This window comes from Carassius auratus, chromosome 1 (genome assembly GCF_003368295.1).
Source record: "Carassius auratus strain Wakin chromosome 1, ASM336829v1, whole genome shotgun sequence".
NCBI lineage: Eukaryota > Metazoa > Chordata > Actinopteri > Cypriniformes > Cyprinidae > Carassius > Carassius auratus.
In genome coordinates this window covers 9,414,166-9,429,885 of record NC_039243.1, presented here as the reverse complement: position 1 = coordinate 9,429,885, position 15,720 = coordinate 9,414,166, and the positions used below count along the sequence as shown (strand labels likewise).

At 38.3% G+C, this 15,720-nt stretch overlaps 1 protein-coding gene across 4 annotated transcripts in view; it reads left to right on the top strand.

The window, feature by feature from the left end:
• Nucleotides 1-15,720, top strand: part of inpp4b (inositol polyphosphate-4-phosphatase type II B) — a 101,399-nt gene that overhangs the window by 10,588 nt on the left and 75,091 nt on the right. For 3 of the 4 annotated variants that reach the window (XM_026230246.1, XM_026230220.1, XM_026230237.1), the window contains exon 3: nt 13,096-13,175. In XM_026230246.1, the coding sequence (XP_026086031.1) occupies nt 13,096-13,175 (80 nt within the window). Of the gene's footprint in view, nt 1-10,677; nt 10,921-13,095; nt 13,176-15,720 lie in introns of those variants that run through there. The other variant, XM_026230277.1, reaches the window with a different exon arrangement.

Here is a 15,720-nt window from a genome sequence, read left to right as displayed (position 1 = left end):
ACTAGATTCCCTCAAGGATCAGGCGAGAACAGAAACTGCTGTGAATGTGTCGCACTGAGCCTGTTCTTCTCCCATGAGAGGCGAACGTGTTCATGCAAACACTGTCTGCAATCTTGAGTAAAAGGCAAGCTTTACCTCTGCTCTCAGTAGCCCCGCAAATACATCTCCATGAGCGCACCCTGCTGTCTCATGAGTCAAACACATATTCACGCTTAATCAAAATAAGTGCAATGAGCACATTTAAGTCCCTCGAGAACAAAATGCATCAATCAAGCATGTCGTCAGGTGCTCAAATAGAGGCACACACTAACTGAAACTTTTTCCATGAAGGGCATTACATCTTAAACTTCTGGGCGGTCGCAGAAGCATAAGAGTATGACGGAGTGTTTTCACATGTGCTCCAGACACCGGTCATGCTGATGGCATTCCCTAAAGTGTCCCCTAGGGAACGCAGTATGAAGGTCCCTTGACGGGGCACTGGGCATCATACATTAAACGAATGAGGATCATACACTACCAGATTTTAAAGTTGTTCAGATCAAAATGAACTCATGGAGAAATGTGCACCTTGTTGCTTGGAAACACATGACAAATGCAAACAATATATGTTCTAAAATCAGATCAGAATATCAAACATGTTTGATTTCCTCTGACTTGATGGATCATAGTCTGAAGGTTAAATATGGAGTCTGTGGCCGTTATACACTATGCGATTTTCTATTAATAAATCTGTCAACTCAAATATGCCGACTGATTCTGACTTCCAGCAGTTAGTGTCAACTTATCCAAACTTTAAATTGAGGCAAAAATCATGCAGTGTATTCCAGGCTTAACTAGTAAAGCAGTGCATTACTTTCTAATTTACAAGAAAATATCGGAGTTACTTTTTCAAACAAGTAATGCCAGTTACTTTTTTCCCCATGTATCGACCGACCGATCTTATCTGATCTTATCCAGTGAATAAAAAAATCATTTAAACATTTTTTTTTTTCATTATTTTATCTGAGTTTTCCAAAGCTTACAGAGAATTTCCAGACTTTACAGAGCAAATGATTAAGAAATGTACAAAAAATAAAGAAACCCAAAGTTGCCATTCTGAGGGGAAAAAGCTGTCAGAGCTGTGAGTGAACTAAATGGTAATAATGCAATAAAAAGTGACATAATTTCAGTAGCTCTTCCATTTCAACATATTTTCAGTGTCAGAGTTGATAATCTACTTAGATAAACATCACATGTATTTTTCCTGTGGTTGTTGTCGATTGGCGACATAAAGCTTGGAGCAAGAAGGCCAGTTACAGTGTAGGGTTGTTATGTGACTTATTCCGTCATAGAGCTCTGTGAAGTTCACATCACGTGCTCTACTGTACATGCAGACCTGATCTGATGAACACCAGACATCTGATCTTCTCCTGAGACGTGGCCTGTCAGAATTCACACGTTTCTTTGACATCACATCACATTCCGTCATCCTGTTTAAAAATGATATCCTCATAACAGCAGATGAAGAGCAACATCGGTTCTCGTAGGCACCCTGAAGGACGAGATGTCTTTAAATCCGAGACAAATGCAGATCAAAGCCGTACAAAGAAATAAAGATGAAACAAAGGCGGATCTGGAGCGAGACAAGCGCACGTTCACACTAGATGCTCCTGGATCTGTTTCAGACACAGATAGTAGCCGCAGCCAGCAATTGCCAGCGTGAGCGAAGACAAGCGGGCTGCTCTCCCGCTGTGATATCCCATCATCCCGTCTGCTTTTGGCCTGTAATCTAATAGCCTGCACCCGAAGACCTTCCCAGCGTCCTCTGCAGGGAGCCTTGCCTCCCCTCATGTGTCCAAGCAGCATACTGACTATCTGCACCTGCTCATCATGTGCACAAATGTGTGTTTTTCTGGCTCGGTGTGTGCTCCGTGCTACAGAAGACAGCTGGAAATCTTTTATTGACGCGGCCTGTGTGTTTGCCGTTCCTTTGTGCCAGTATGTGTTTGTGTACTGGAGTTAGTCAACAGACTGTGGCTGGTCCATGAACACTATGAATTTGACATGATACATTACAGTTTAAAAACATTGTGTGTGCATACAGTGAACATTTACCTATTTCAGCCTCAAAGACAAGTATACTTGGTTGCACAAGTCGTAATTTATTTAAAATTAAGAAATAACTTAAATTACATTAAGCTGACTTAAAAAGTGAATTTCATATAAAAAAAAAGGTGAAATTGCTCAACTTATTTGGATGAGTTAAATTGTTGTAAAACCATAAGTTGCCATGATTTAATGATCATATTATTCTTTCCATTTTTTTTTTTCAATTTTATTACATTTACCTGACTTAGTGAACAGATACACATACATATAAAAATCAGGATAAAAACAACAGGATAGTGATGTTTAGGAACCTGGAAAACCCCATCAGTGAATCACCAATTAAAAAATATCCCCCCAGGCAAACATGTTTGTTTGAAATATTTTGAGTTGAGAAAGGAAAGCGTGAGGAAACACCTGTAACACCTCTGAATATATTGCCTGTTTTTCATTTAAGAAGTTCACAGTGTTCACTTTATTGTCATAGTGATGCAAGAAAATGAAATAAAATGATATTTTCCATTCTCTGCATGTTAAACCTGATACCTGCGTAGATGAGCGTGGCCAGTGCCATCTGAGCCGCTCGAGGAGCACGTGACCCGTCCTGTCAGAGATTCCCACGAGGCTCAGCGCTCCCATCAGAGGAGGGTCAATGGAACCAATTACAGTGGCAATGACTGCCGGGATCGGCTTTGGTTGGGCTCCGTTTTTTTTCGTCTCGGACCCCCATGCAGGTGCTCGGTGCTGATAACACGGCCCTGTCAATCTAAATGAAAAGCCACCTCTCCCTCTTCGCCACCCCTGCGCTCTGCCCTTCTCCAATTATTCCTATTTTAAGACTGGAAAGAGGAGCAAGGGGCTTTAATAAAAGACCAGGATGAAGAGTTGACGAGACGAGATTTGGTGTGACTGTGGAGTGGAGTTTGTATTTCTGGCATGCTTTGACCCATCCGTGTGTGTGTGTGTGTGTGTGTGTGTGTGATAGACAGAGATTATTAAGATGTCCCGGGCCACTACTCACGCTATGTTGATTAGTGTGTTGTTCTGCGACAAGCATGGCGCCGTTTCAGAACAGTCCTCGAAGCATCCGAACTCTGCTGAAAGGGAATGGTTTATGAGCACGCGTTTCTCATTTCCGTCTGCCAGAGTAATTCCGCAGCCGTCGCATTACGCTCATTTGTTTATGCAAATTTTATGTTAATGCTCTGTCATTCAAAGGATTCCACCAGATAAAAATGGCAGCGCAGCCGCTGTTTGCCGAGTACGTGTGGAACCGTTTCATATTCCATCATATTACTCTGGCAGGCTCACGACATGCTCCTGAACGCTGTGGACATGGCTTCTGCTGAATTTAGTCTTAATTGTGCAGGTCTTTAACTTGACAGAGCAGCCTTCCTGAAGATCTTAGCAGTTCAAAACAACATTTTATAGAAGAATCTGTCATTGTTTTTGAGTTACATGACTGATGTGGTTTCAGAGTAAGTTAGGACTTAATTTTCAGGCAGAATCACATGGGTTTTGAATTGTACTTATATGCAGGGATCACATTGCAAAAACCCTTCTAAAAAGAAAAAGGCAAATGTTTGTTAATTGATATAATAATAAAATAATTATATATAATATTTATTATTGATTAATTTTAAATTGATGCTTTATATAATTTATATAATATCACATTATAAGGAAAAAAATCTAATATAATATATTGATTATATAATACAATACATTAATATTATATTGAAAATAAATATATTAATTAATGGCTATTAATCAATCAATATAGAACCAGTAAATCATTCAAATAAATTAACATAAAAGTAAATATATTTATTAATTTTCATAATCTTTTTAGATTGGCTTATATTGGTATACAGTATATTGATTAGATTAATAAATGTAATTGATTTTACACACACACACACACACACACTTATTTTCTACATTTTTGCAAGCTTATTTAAAAAAAAATTGTATTAACTTTTATTATGCTTTTTGGTGGTTTTTGGAGCTGGACAGATGTGGTCACGTTGTTTGGGTTTGGAAAGTAAGATTAGTAAATAATGAGAGAACATGACTGATTTTTTTTGACTGAACAGTTGATGGTATAAACCTTCCCAGAGCTCAGGCTGAGCAGGAAACACTGAATGGCCAGAATCAAATGGTCCCGGTGGAGGTGAGGAGTGATGAATTACAGTAGCTTGTTAATACAGTGGCATTGTAAACGGTCACAGGGTTTTACACCGTGCCAAATATTAATAGTGATTTGGATGTCTGCTTCTTGATTTTATAGCAGTGAAAAGTGGCAAAGCGCCAGAATGTGCACGTACTTGGCTGACTGGTTGTTAGACAAATGAAGCAGTCAAATAAAAGAAAGCAGCTGCTGAGTTTAACGTGCAGACCGGCGTTCGTGAGAGGCGGCTGGGTGGCATCTGCTGGAAGTCTGTCACGGTTATAAAAGTGTTGAGGCGCCATGACGGTGCTCGTGGGTAGGAAAATACAGATGTGGTATTTGGGAACAACTCAAGAAGCCTCAAAGAAGATGAGAGAATTCTGTCACCTGTTATTAATTGACATTATGCAGTATTTATGTTTTATAAGTGGCATCTGGTACCATATTAGTGTCCACCTGATGTTCAGTCAGTGAAGCCGTACTGTAAAACACTGTGTTGAGTGTGGTACTCGTCCACCGTGAGCGTTTCGGTCAGGTAGGAATGGACTCTTCTGAAGGTGCTGTGGTTTAGTCAAAGATCACGTACTGTATCTTTGTAGAAGCTCATTCTTCATTGGCTCTCTAAAGGGCTCCAGTCGTCTCCAGGCCCCTCCTTTCCCTTTATAATCCCATTCCAGCATCCACTAAATGGGATTTGTCCAGATCAATTTTGTAATGCATTTGTCATTTTGAATTGTAATTAAGGTGGTCTTTCTTTTACCTCCCACTCATCACTGATACATATTCTATCACCTGCATGTATTAGCGGATCAAGGGTGAGTTCAGTGCTTGGCTATAGCTCTAATCTCTCAATGGGAAACTGGCTTACTGTTACTTTAATATCCATGGAAGTCAGCTCATGAAACCTTTTGTTTTGAAGTAAGGGTTATTCCTCCACTCAGGAACTAAAATCCCTAGCTTTAGCTTCAGATTTAAGTTTATACAGTCGTGGTCAGAGTTTTTGGCACCCTTGGTAAATATGACCGAAGGGGCATCCAGGGGCTCGAACACATTCATCAACTTATATAGAAGGAGTGAAAATAAAGTCTCCCAACAGTGATGCTCTCTCCCCTGTTAGTGCAGCAACTGAAGGTAGCATTTATACTAGTTTTGAGCTTACACATTTATGTGACAATGTTTAAATGGAACAGAATTAATCGGATAGCTGATCAGTAAAAATGCATAAAGTGACAAGTGCATGCCTGGTTACAGAACCATTTCACTGCTTCATTAGTGAGGGTGCTCTGTGCATCACTAATAACCCCTTTATTCAAATTATGAATGGATTATATAGCCTAAGCCTAGAAAGTGTGCAAAGAGCGCCCCCTTTATAATCACTGATGAGCTGCCGCTCACTTCAGTTCATCGTGATCTCTCTACACTGCACATTTAATCTCTTATTTACACCCGGTCTGTTCTTTGGAGTAATGAGAAGATTTGCAAGCGTGCAGAATTCGGCACTGAACAAAACTGGATTCTGACTGACCGATTGGGCGTTGTGACATCACCGATGTCTGTGATTGGCTACATTGCTCAACGCTGCAAAAACACTTTGGAAACAGAATCGTTTGACGCTGTCTGCAAACACATATGCACTGGAGGGATTGCCAGAGAAGAAGAGAAAAAGCGTTCTCCAAAATGATATTATCTTGCATAACCACGCCACAGCGGGCCTTACAAAAAAACTACCCATATAACCTTAGCTTGAATGGCTGATGTACGTTCTAAACATAGTCGTCTGGGTTTTGAATTGAAGATGTTGATAATTTTATTGTAATCCAAATTTTCTGTTAGTATAGATAACTGTTTTTATTATAAGCATTCAAAGGAGCTGCTAGCTGGAACATTACAATTTTATTTTATATCCATGCATCAGACAGGCTGGGCAAGCTGTCAATCTCACCCGTAGCTCCGCCCCTGCATGCAGCTATAGCATATAGTCATGCAGCTGACTTTCTCCAGCTTTAAACCTGATGCACCAGGTGTCAAAACAACTGCTCTGGCCACATGCCACAACTCTAATAATACCTACCAAGAACTGATGCTTGGCATATACACATGTTGACATTACTTTTTATTTCATTTCTTTTTGGACACATGTGTAAGCATTTTTCCAGACAGGATCAGTTTTTGAAACAAAGTTTGAGGTACATTGAGATCTTTGAAGTTAAAACTAAGGCCCGTTGTGGGAGTAAGTTCTAGTGCTTCTGTAGGCAGAGTTTTAAATTATGATGTGCACAAAGAAAAGGCTGTTTCAAAAGGGAGGCAGCGTAATTTGAAAAGGTCTTCAAAAAAAAAAAAAAAAATTATGCATAATTTTTGGACTACTGTATTTTACCCAATATCTGAGTATGCTGTTTTTATAGTTAGAGCATTGCATCATAAGGTTATAAACTTGTTAATGCTAAATTCTAGATCAGTCATGAGGCGAAATCCCAGCGTGCTTAAAATGAGGAGTGTATTTCTGTGTGGTTGTTGCTGTATATGAAGAGAGTCATGAGAGAGTTTTTTTTTTTTTTTTTCAGTCATGTTGCCTATGTAGGCGGCTCACTGGGTTTAAGAACAGAGCTGCAGACTCAAACCACTTCCCTAATTGGACTTCCTGCATGTCAGAGAGATGTAGATGATAGTGTCGCCTGTGTGTGTGTGTGTGTGTTCGCGATGGCCCTTTCCTGACCAGCATCAAGAGTGATTGTTCACCCCGCTGCTGCTGTTGTTCATTCGACTGTGTGACTGCATCTGTTTGAGTGACTGTGAAATGACCTTGTGCTTAAAGTCTGCAAAGTCAAAGCGAATCACAAAATTAACACAGACCAGTCAGCCAGCCAGAGGCATTCGGCCAAATGTAATTTCTTATCGCCTGTAGTTTTGCTAAACTTTACTCTGTGCCGTTTGTGACCTCTGCACCCGCTCTGAGATGATCAAGCATGTGGACTTCTGTGTGGTTGTCATTGTTTTCTGCAAGCCACCCACCTGCATGCTTCAAAGAGACCGGAAGATGAGGAGTGCTTGTGAAACAAACTGATCTGACAGTTTCTGTGTGAGTGACTGAGAGAGATAAGAACCCACAAACACTGACCTTTGACCTTTGAACCACATGTAAAAAGTGCCTTATGTGCAAATTTGCAAATTTGCCTACAGTTTTTACTTTGAGTGTTGATTATTATATGAAAAAAATAAACAATAGTTTGTGCTCTGCTGATAAAAGTAACCTTAAATATGATAATAATGTGCAAGTACAGTAATAGGGTTAGCTGAGGTAGATTTTACCCACCGTCTCCTCTGGAAGGACAACAAGCCTCGCTTCGGCCCGTTGTTTGTGCACAGTGAAAATGAAAGATGAAGTGCTATAGAGGGTTTGGTGTGCATCGCTTCAGATAAGAATTGAAAATGCATTTTATATATTTCATCCAGGTCAGTTGAAACTACAGTTCATTTTCAGATCAGTGTGCATTGGATTTTACCGATACTAAACAGGATGTAGAATTATAATGCTATCAAATACTTCTAGTACTGTAACATTTAAAAAACACTGTGTTAGGCCATAAACTTGTTGTCGTCATAATTTCAATAGATGATACTGATAATCAATATTTGAAATGCCATCTATAGAAATTCATATCATCTTTCATATTTAATAAATATATTTTATATAAAAGTTTTTTTTTTATAATGGTGGAAATGGTAATTATAATTACACCTGTGTTTATTGTTCAAAGAATTATATTATATTATATTATATTATATTATATTATATTATATTATATTATATTATATTTTATTTTATTTTATTTTATTTTATTATATTGTTAAGTCATATTATATTAAATAAATTATATTAAATTAGATTAGATTATATTTACAGTCACTAATTACATTTTAAAGTTGTTTTTTATTATAATATAATGAATATTAACTTAATTGCGTACTGAATAATGTGTACATTATAATAATGCAATGTTTGTTTAATGTTACTTTTAATTATATTCTATTAATCATTATTCTAATATTAAAGTATTTAATTTCAAATCACAACATCCCAATTTTGATGTCAATATTTATTTTTATAAAGCAATGAGAAAATGCATATTTTGATCAAATGTGTTTTGAATTTTGACACGACTTAATTTAGTTTTGGTAGCACGTTTAGCCAGAAAATGTTTTGTCTTGTGTGTTTTGTCTCGTGTATGACTAATGGAATTCTTTTCAGTTCTTTTTCATGAATTGAAAAGAAGCCACTATTGACTGTAGCTCATCCCTGCAGAGGAGCAGATGGGGCTGTACTGGTCATGTGTAGGTTTGGGGCGAGCGTGGACATGTTGAGGAATGACTCTATACTGCTGCTTTGCCTGTATGTTAGGAGTTGTTAACTAAATGAGGTAAATTCGGTTTGGATTGATCTGCTGCATGATGCTCTGATTCAAAGGCCTGCTGCTGTTTACTGAAGTAAGAAGCATTACCGTGTTTGATGTTCAAGCTTGTAAGTCACTCTTCAGTGTGTGTTTGTGCTGTGGTACTTCTGATGAATCAGAGTCTACACGCTGCTCTGTGGAAAGTGTGTTCCAGCTGTGTTTTTCTGTTGAGATTTCGCTGAGCTGTCCATTTACATATAATCTTCTATTGAGCAAAAGAAGTAAATATGTACAATTTTATATCCTCGCTTGATCCCATTGAAGAAAAACAAAGGAAAATAATGTCACAATGCAAAAGAAAAATTTTCATTTTTTTTATGCAAAATAAGCAGTCCTCTCTTTTTTGAGCACTGTTGATGTAAGTAAACATTAGTCGAGACAGCTTTGGGTCTGCGTGAGACTGTGACTGTTTCTGTCCATGTGTCAAGAGGAAGTTCAGTCTCAGGCGCTGTTTTGCTAGTAAACAGATGTGCCTACAGCATCTGGCGGATACTTTATCAGTGTAGTATACCCCGTGTTTCGCTCTCATGACATTGTGTGTGTGTTTTAGAAGTTGCTTTGGTTTAAAGGTCATGTAGAATAAAAGAAAAAGCATTCAGGCAGGTCTGAAATCGACCGGATTGATCTTAAACAAACATTGAAGATATTGAAATTCTAGCCTGGTGTGACCTCTAGCTCTCAGATATCTGTATTCATAGTCTCAAAGTTCGGCGCTGTTGAAGCGACTGGATTTAAGCGATATCAATTTGTCATGATTCAGTTTCAGTGGTGTACGTAACCAGACTTTTGATCATCAGACTGAATGAGCAGCTTATTCTGGTTAAGACCCGCCTACTTAGAATGAGGACATAGTTTGATTGACACATGAAGTGGCCAATCACTGTATGTTTTGTTTTACGTGTAGCTTTGTCTTTGTTGGTCTTCAGTTGAGATTCTTTGATTTCCTCAAGGATGACCAATCAATCCAGTAATACAGTTTTGTGTAGTTTTTATTAGTCACTGTTATTAAATTTTTAATATTCACCTTATTTTTAGATCATTAGTTCTCACATGATCTGTAAACACTTCAGCTGTCCTAAAACAGAAGAGCCGTTTCATTGAACACAGATAGTCATTTCAAGGTCATCACGATTCGAGCAAAAAGTGGTGATGTGCGAGTGGTTAAGTTGTTTACTCTGTAATGAATCCATTTTCAGTGGTTTGACACACTTAGACTATCGACAGGGTAATTGTTTTATAATATACCTAGGCTATATGTACTACTCTTTATGCTATATAACCTTTTAGTAAAGTACAGTAAAATCGTTAATGCTGCCGTGTGAGAGTTTCTAATACAATGGCAAGTTTTCTCTTCTGACCATCACAATCATGCTTTGGGAGCAAATGGAAAAAATATATTTTTTGTAGTTTCTGTTAATAAATATGCCAAACTGTGGCGACTCGACTGGATCGGAGACCCCCGAAAATGTGAAAAGAGTCCATTTGGTAAAATTATAAACAGCCCTTACTTTGGATAAAATTTGTCTTTTGTATGGCATTTAAAATATTTTTTCTTTGGCTTTAATTCCATAATATCAGTTATGTTATGATACTGTATAGATTTCTGAGGAGCCACGTTCTCATTTTTCAAAGAAACCGTGGCACTGGAGCGTGTTTGTGGATTAGATGTAAAACTGTAATTCCTCCAACTGCAGAGCAAACACATGCAAATATCAGACTATAAGGACCACACACACACACACACACACACACACACACACACACAATCAGCGTCTGTCTGGGTGTTAATTCAAGTAGCTGTTGAGTCACTGTTTAACCCCATGTGAGGTGTGTCTGTTTTTGTCACCTACTTTTGTTGTCGCTCTCTCTCTCGCTCTCTCTTTTTCTGTTCCTTCCTTAATCTCGGAGTATTACACGCCTCCCCAGTCTTACTCCCTCCCCCTTTCTCTCTCTCTCTGTCTCAGTGTCTCTGGCGTGGGCTCAGATCTGCAGTGTCTTGTTCAGTCGGGTCGTGTGGCTGCTCTGTGTGCTCGCTGCATGCACGTGTGTTTGCTTGCCCCGGCTGGTATGCATAGACGGGAAGGAGGCTGCAAATGTATCCATAGGAGGAGATGCGGTCTCGTGCAGCTGCCCTGTGAGGCAGTTCTGCCCCGCGACGGCTCTGCTAGGACACTTCATCTGTGGACCTCCGAGAGCGAGCGCTACTCTTAACAAGTGAGTCTGCTTTCAGGATGGCAACATGCATTCACCGTTTGAATGCGTCTGTGCAGGTGCGGATCATCTTAAGGGTTCTGCGCTTTGTCACCCAAAGCCAAATGACCCGAATGCACAGGTGGGATGGATTTGACTGACATTTGGAGTGTGAGATGTGTCGTCTTTGAAGAGCCAGATATTTGTTTAGTTGTAATTTGGGGACAAAATGCTACCCAGACGTGGCAAACTCTCCATTTGGGGAGATTATCGAATGATTTATGAATAAGGTGCATGATATTTTTTGAGTCTTGGCATGCAGAAAGTTTCTTTGAGGTAGTCTGGAGGCAGAATTAGGTTTATACAAACAGCAAACGTTTGCGGCATGCTTTCATTTAGGTAGCAAGGTGTGTGTGTGTCATGTTTTGATCATGCACACTTCCTCCGGTGACGAAGGTATGATCAGAGGTTTGTGTTTAGCCTCACACACACACACAGAGAGAGAGAGTGAGCAGCTCATTATTAATGTCAGGAAACTTCACTTTTATCTTTCCTCTTTCTCTCATTTCATTTGCAAAGCAGAACAATGTTGATATTCCTCGGACATTCTGGCGAGCGTTTGTTCAGTATTAAACTACTGGATTTAATTCTGTTTGAACTGTTTAATGCACTCCTTTCAAAGCGCTCTTTTTGTTTTGTCTGTTATTTTAGTGTTGGTTGTGCTAAGTATGAAGGGTAAACTGGATATACATCACACCAATATGAATGTTAATTTTATTATATATAATTTTATTTGTTTTCCTGCTTTGTCCTGCTCCTCCTGGCCATAAACTATAAAGCTGTTGGTGAAAAAGAGGGTCTGCGTCTCTACCTTTTCTGTTTGTTTGTTTGTTGTTTGTGTCCATGCACATTTATTGCTTATGTTTATGTATGTTTGTAACAGGTGTGTGTGTGTGTGTGTGTGTTTTGGCTTTGCTATGTTGCAATGCACCTGAGAAGCTGCTCTATTAGTGTGAAAGCGCTGAGGAAGGAAGTGTTCGTGTAGAAGAGGTCAATGTAGAGGATGCCCTTTAAAAGCAGAAAAATTCCTCCGACAGCAGTTAGAAAAGTACACAAGATAACAATTCTCTAACATTTGACTCATCTTGAGACTGAGACTATTTCTGCGGTGATGTCTGGCTCTTCATGAGTTGTCTCAGAGCTTCAGCACGGAAAGAAAGAAAGAAAGATAAAGATAGTACAGCAAAACAAAAACCCTGATGCTGCAAGTGGTTTTTTATCAAGATCTCACACCGTTGTGAGCGTATCTGTTTAACAGTGCTCTAGAAAGAAGAAAAATGAAAGTATTTCTAGAGTGAAGTACAACAGGAGGTAAAGGCCTTCTGGGTAAAAGGCTGTTTTGAGTTTTGTTATTTGCTTCAATAACTCTATAAACAGAAACTAAAACGACTTTCCTGAATGCCTACGCAGATAAAGCCATATCAATAAAACAGATGCTTTCTGAAGGTCTGAAGGCCTTTTGCTTTAAGTCTGAGGTCATGTTTACTTGGTTTTGTAAGAAGTCAAACTTCATTCACTCCTCTATTTTACTGTATTGCTCCTTCAGTATTCAATATACATTTGGTATTTTTTTTTTTTTTTTTAAATGATCCAATTGACTAACGGTAGTCAGGTGATCTAAAAGGAACGGCTTGAACAGTTGCAACCAGTGCAAGTTTAATATATAGAGATATGTATATGTGTAGATAACTAGTCTCAGTGGTTGCATTAGTTTATCCTTTATCTGTTTCTCTCTGAAACCGATTCTGCTGCATGGACAGTGTTTTTTCAGAGTTGCATGACTGATCTTTTCCTCGCACTTAGCACTTGTTCATCGAGTTTTGTGGAGTAATGATGCTTGAGATTTTTCTTCCTCCGGTACTGCAATCTTTACAAAAAGACAAAGACAAAAAGTATCTGTAAACTATATGCTGTGTGATTATATATAGTAGTGTACTTCTGAAGTGTATTAGGAGGATTTAGCTATTATCTCGACACAAGTTCTAAGTCTTTGTCAATAAATAAATCACTACTTGCTCTGTTTTACCCTCCTGTGTAGTGGCTTGTGACCTTCTTATTTAGTTGAATTGAAGCGATGATGATGCTAATGAATAAACACTTGTTGGGTGATGAGCACATTCTCCTTTGTTTCCTCTTCAGAGCAACTTCTTGGGAAGTAGCAGTTTCTCCGTGGCTGATCTCCTCCAGTCCAAGGACCAGCAGCTTTCTCTCAGCTTGAGGTGAGTTGGATTGTGGGATGTGAGTTTCAGCATTAATTGAGGCTGTGCTGTCGTTTTATGGTGGTTGCTGGGTTCTGTGCACATGTGATGAGCTCTCTGGAGGTGGATGATGTCAGGCGTCCACAGCTGATCAAACAGGACTGAGACCAGCAGAAGACAGGCCATCTGCTCCTTTATTTGGCACATATTTAGGTGCCGCACAGCTCGATCTGACTGTCCAATGAATGCACAGCTTCAGTTTTCGTTGTATGGTAGAGCTAGGGTGCCTTGATGGTTTAAAGCACCTTAGATGTGTTATTTACACATCGAGGAATGTGTCAAGACATGTCCCAAACTGGTACATTTGAGTTGCCTTTCTGGTGCAGAGAACCGCTGTGCTTTTAAATATGCTTCGTCCAATGAATTTCGAGTTTTTTTTTTATGTAATGCCCATATCGGCCACTTTACAAAAATAGACATTTAACACATTTTCCAACAAAACAAGTATTAATATAGTAATATAAAAGACTAGTAAGTAATAGCATGCATTCCTATTGTATGCTAGTTTAAATAGTTTTTAGTTTGTTAGGTGCTGGATAAGTGTGGAAATAAGAAAGCTGGGTAATGTGAAGAAAGAGTCAGGTAGAGGACGTTTAGTAGTCATAGTAGTAGTATATATCTGGCAACCTAAAAACTGTGATTCATTAGCAAAGATAAAAGGATAAAGGATCACAGTTGTGCTCCTCCCAGTAGGGTCGCTCCTTTAAATGCAATGTTAATTGGTTATTAAAAATCAATATGTTATTCTAAATTAGTGCAGACATTCATATCCGTAAGCATCTGCATCATGCCATCAGAGCCTTGAGAGAGACCTGAAAACCGACCGTTTCGTTGCCTTTTTATTGTTCACTAAATGAGTCCGAGTTCAAACAGCTGCTTCAGTGCGGATGTTTTTCCTGTGTATACGGACACGTCCTGGATCTGCTCCAAAACCTAGTGGGCTGTCTACATACACAGCACTTACCAAACGGCTATCTTCTAAGATAGCTTGTTTTGGCCAAATTAGAGTGCTGTTTGCTGGGTTGCTGCCTATGAAGTGTCCTCATAAGTGTCCTTGACAGTTAACATTAAGAAAGCTTGCTGTGTTTCGAGGCCGAGCTGGTGTGTGTTTAGTCATGATTGATAGTGTTGTGACTGTGAGTGACAGACGGAGGGATTCCCGGCACACTGCAGCACACATTACTACATTAGTATCAATATAGTGTTGTTTCTCTTTATTCTTCATATTGCTCATGTTACGGTGTAGACACTGGCCCTTGCTTCTTGTTTGTTTTGCTGTCAGTGGCTGGTTGTTTTCTCTCTGTCATTCTCTCTCACTCTCTTGAAACTCAGACTAGTGTTTCTCTTTGGTGAAGAGCGGCAGAAGTACAAAAGGACCATCTCTTCTGTAGTGCAGCAAGGCGTACAGTACACAGGGTCCAAAAGTCTGGAAAGCTATTTTTGTCCATATTGTACATTGGATCGAAAAATGGTGAATTTCAGATTGTTTTAATATTTGGTTTTTGTCTCTTCACAAGTTTGTGTTGCTTCAGCATCACATAAGATGTTTCAGAGAGCATCTTGAGCTTCGCTGGAAGAAAGTATGAATGTCCGTACACTGTAAGAAATTTACAATTACTGTATTTCATCTTAAAAACTTAAGTGCAGTTGCTGCCTTAAATTTGAATTATAATCAAATTGGCTTTACAAGTTATTTCAACTTAAATTATATTAAAATAACTTACAAAATCAATCTTAATCAAAAATCAAAATGAGAATTTGAGATTGGTCAATGGAAAAGAATGAAAACAAGTCACGACTCTCATTCTCTTGAGAGTGACCTAGAAATAGTGTAGAATATTAAATATTTCTTTTTCTTTTATGATTTTTTTATGATTCTCCAGAAATCAAAAGCTTTGTTTCTTTTTAATACTGCAACAAGTCGTGCATGTTTTAATGTGGTCAGACTTTATATATTGTATTAGTTTATGTATAGTTTATGGTGTTTTCCAAAAGCATTAGATGCACATTTTCTTTTTCAGGCATTTTATCAAATCATTAATGCCTGTGATATTTGTGATTAAATTCTACATATCTTTTTGTACTTCTACAGCGAATAATTTATTATTAGAATTTATAATTTATTAATTTTTAGATTTGTTTTATATTTTTATATTAAACTTTTTATATTTATATTTTAATATTTTGTAAGTTTTTTCAGTGCATACATGCAAGTTAGATTTATTTTAGGATTTATTATATATTAGTTTTTGAAATTGCATCATTCGCATTGCTTTATGTGGCGTGTAGTTCATTCACTCATAAAAGATTTAAAGTACACAGTCTTTTATCTTTGTGTAATGTTTGCGATTCCTCTGAGCTTTTGTTTGGATCATTTTCTGAAATGCTTTTGCAATGTACTTCATGGGAAAAATACTTTCAATAAGTTTCTGCTGAACAAGTCGCCTGCACTGTTGATCTCTTCAGTGGTTTATAATCAGCTCTGTTTTGGTATATACAGTATAGG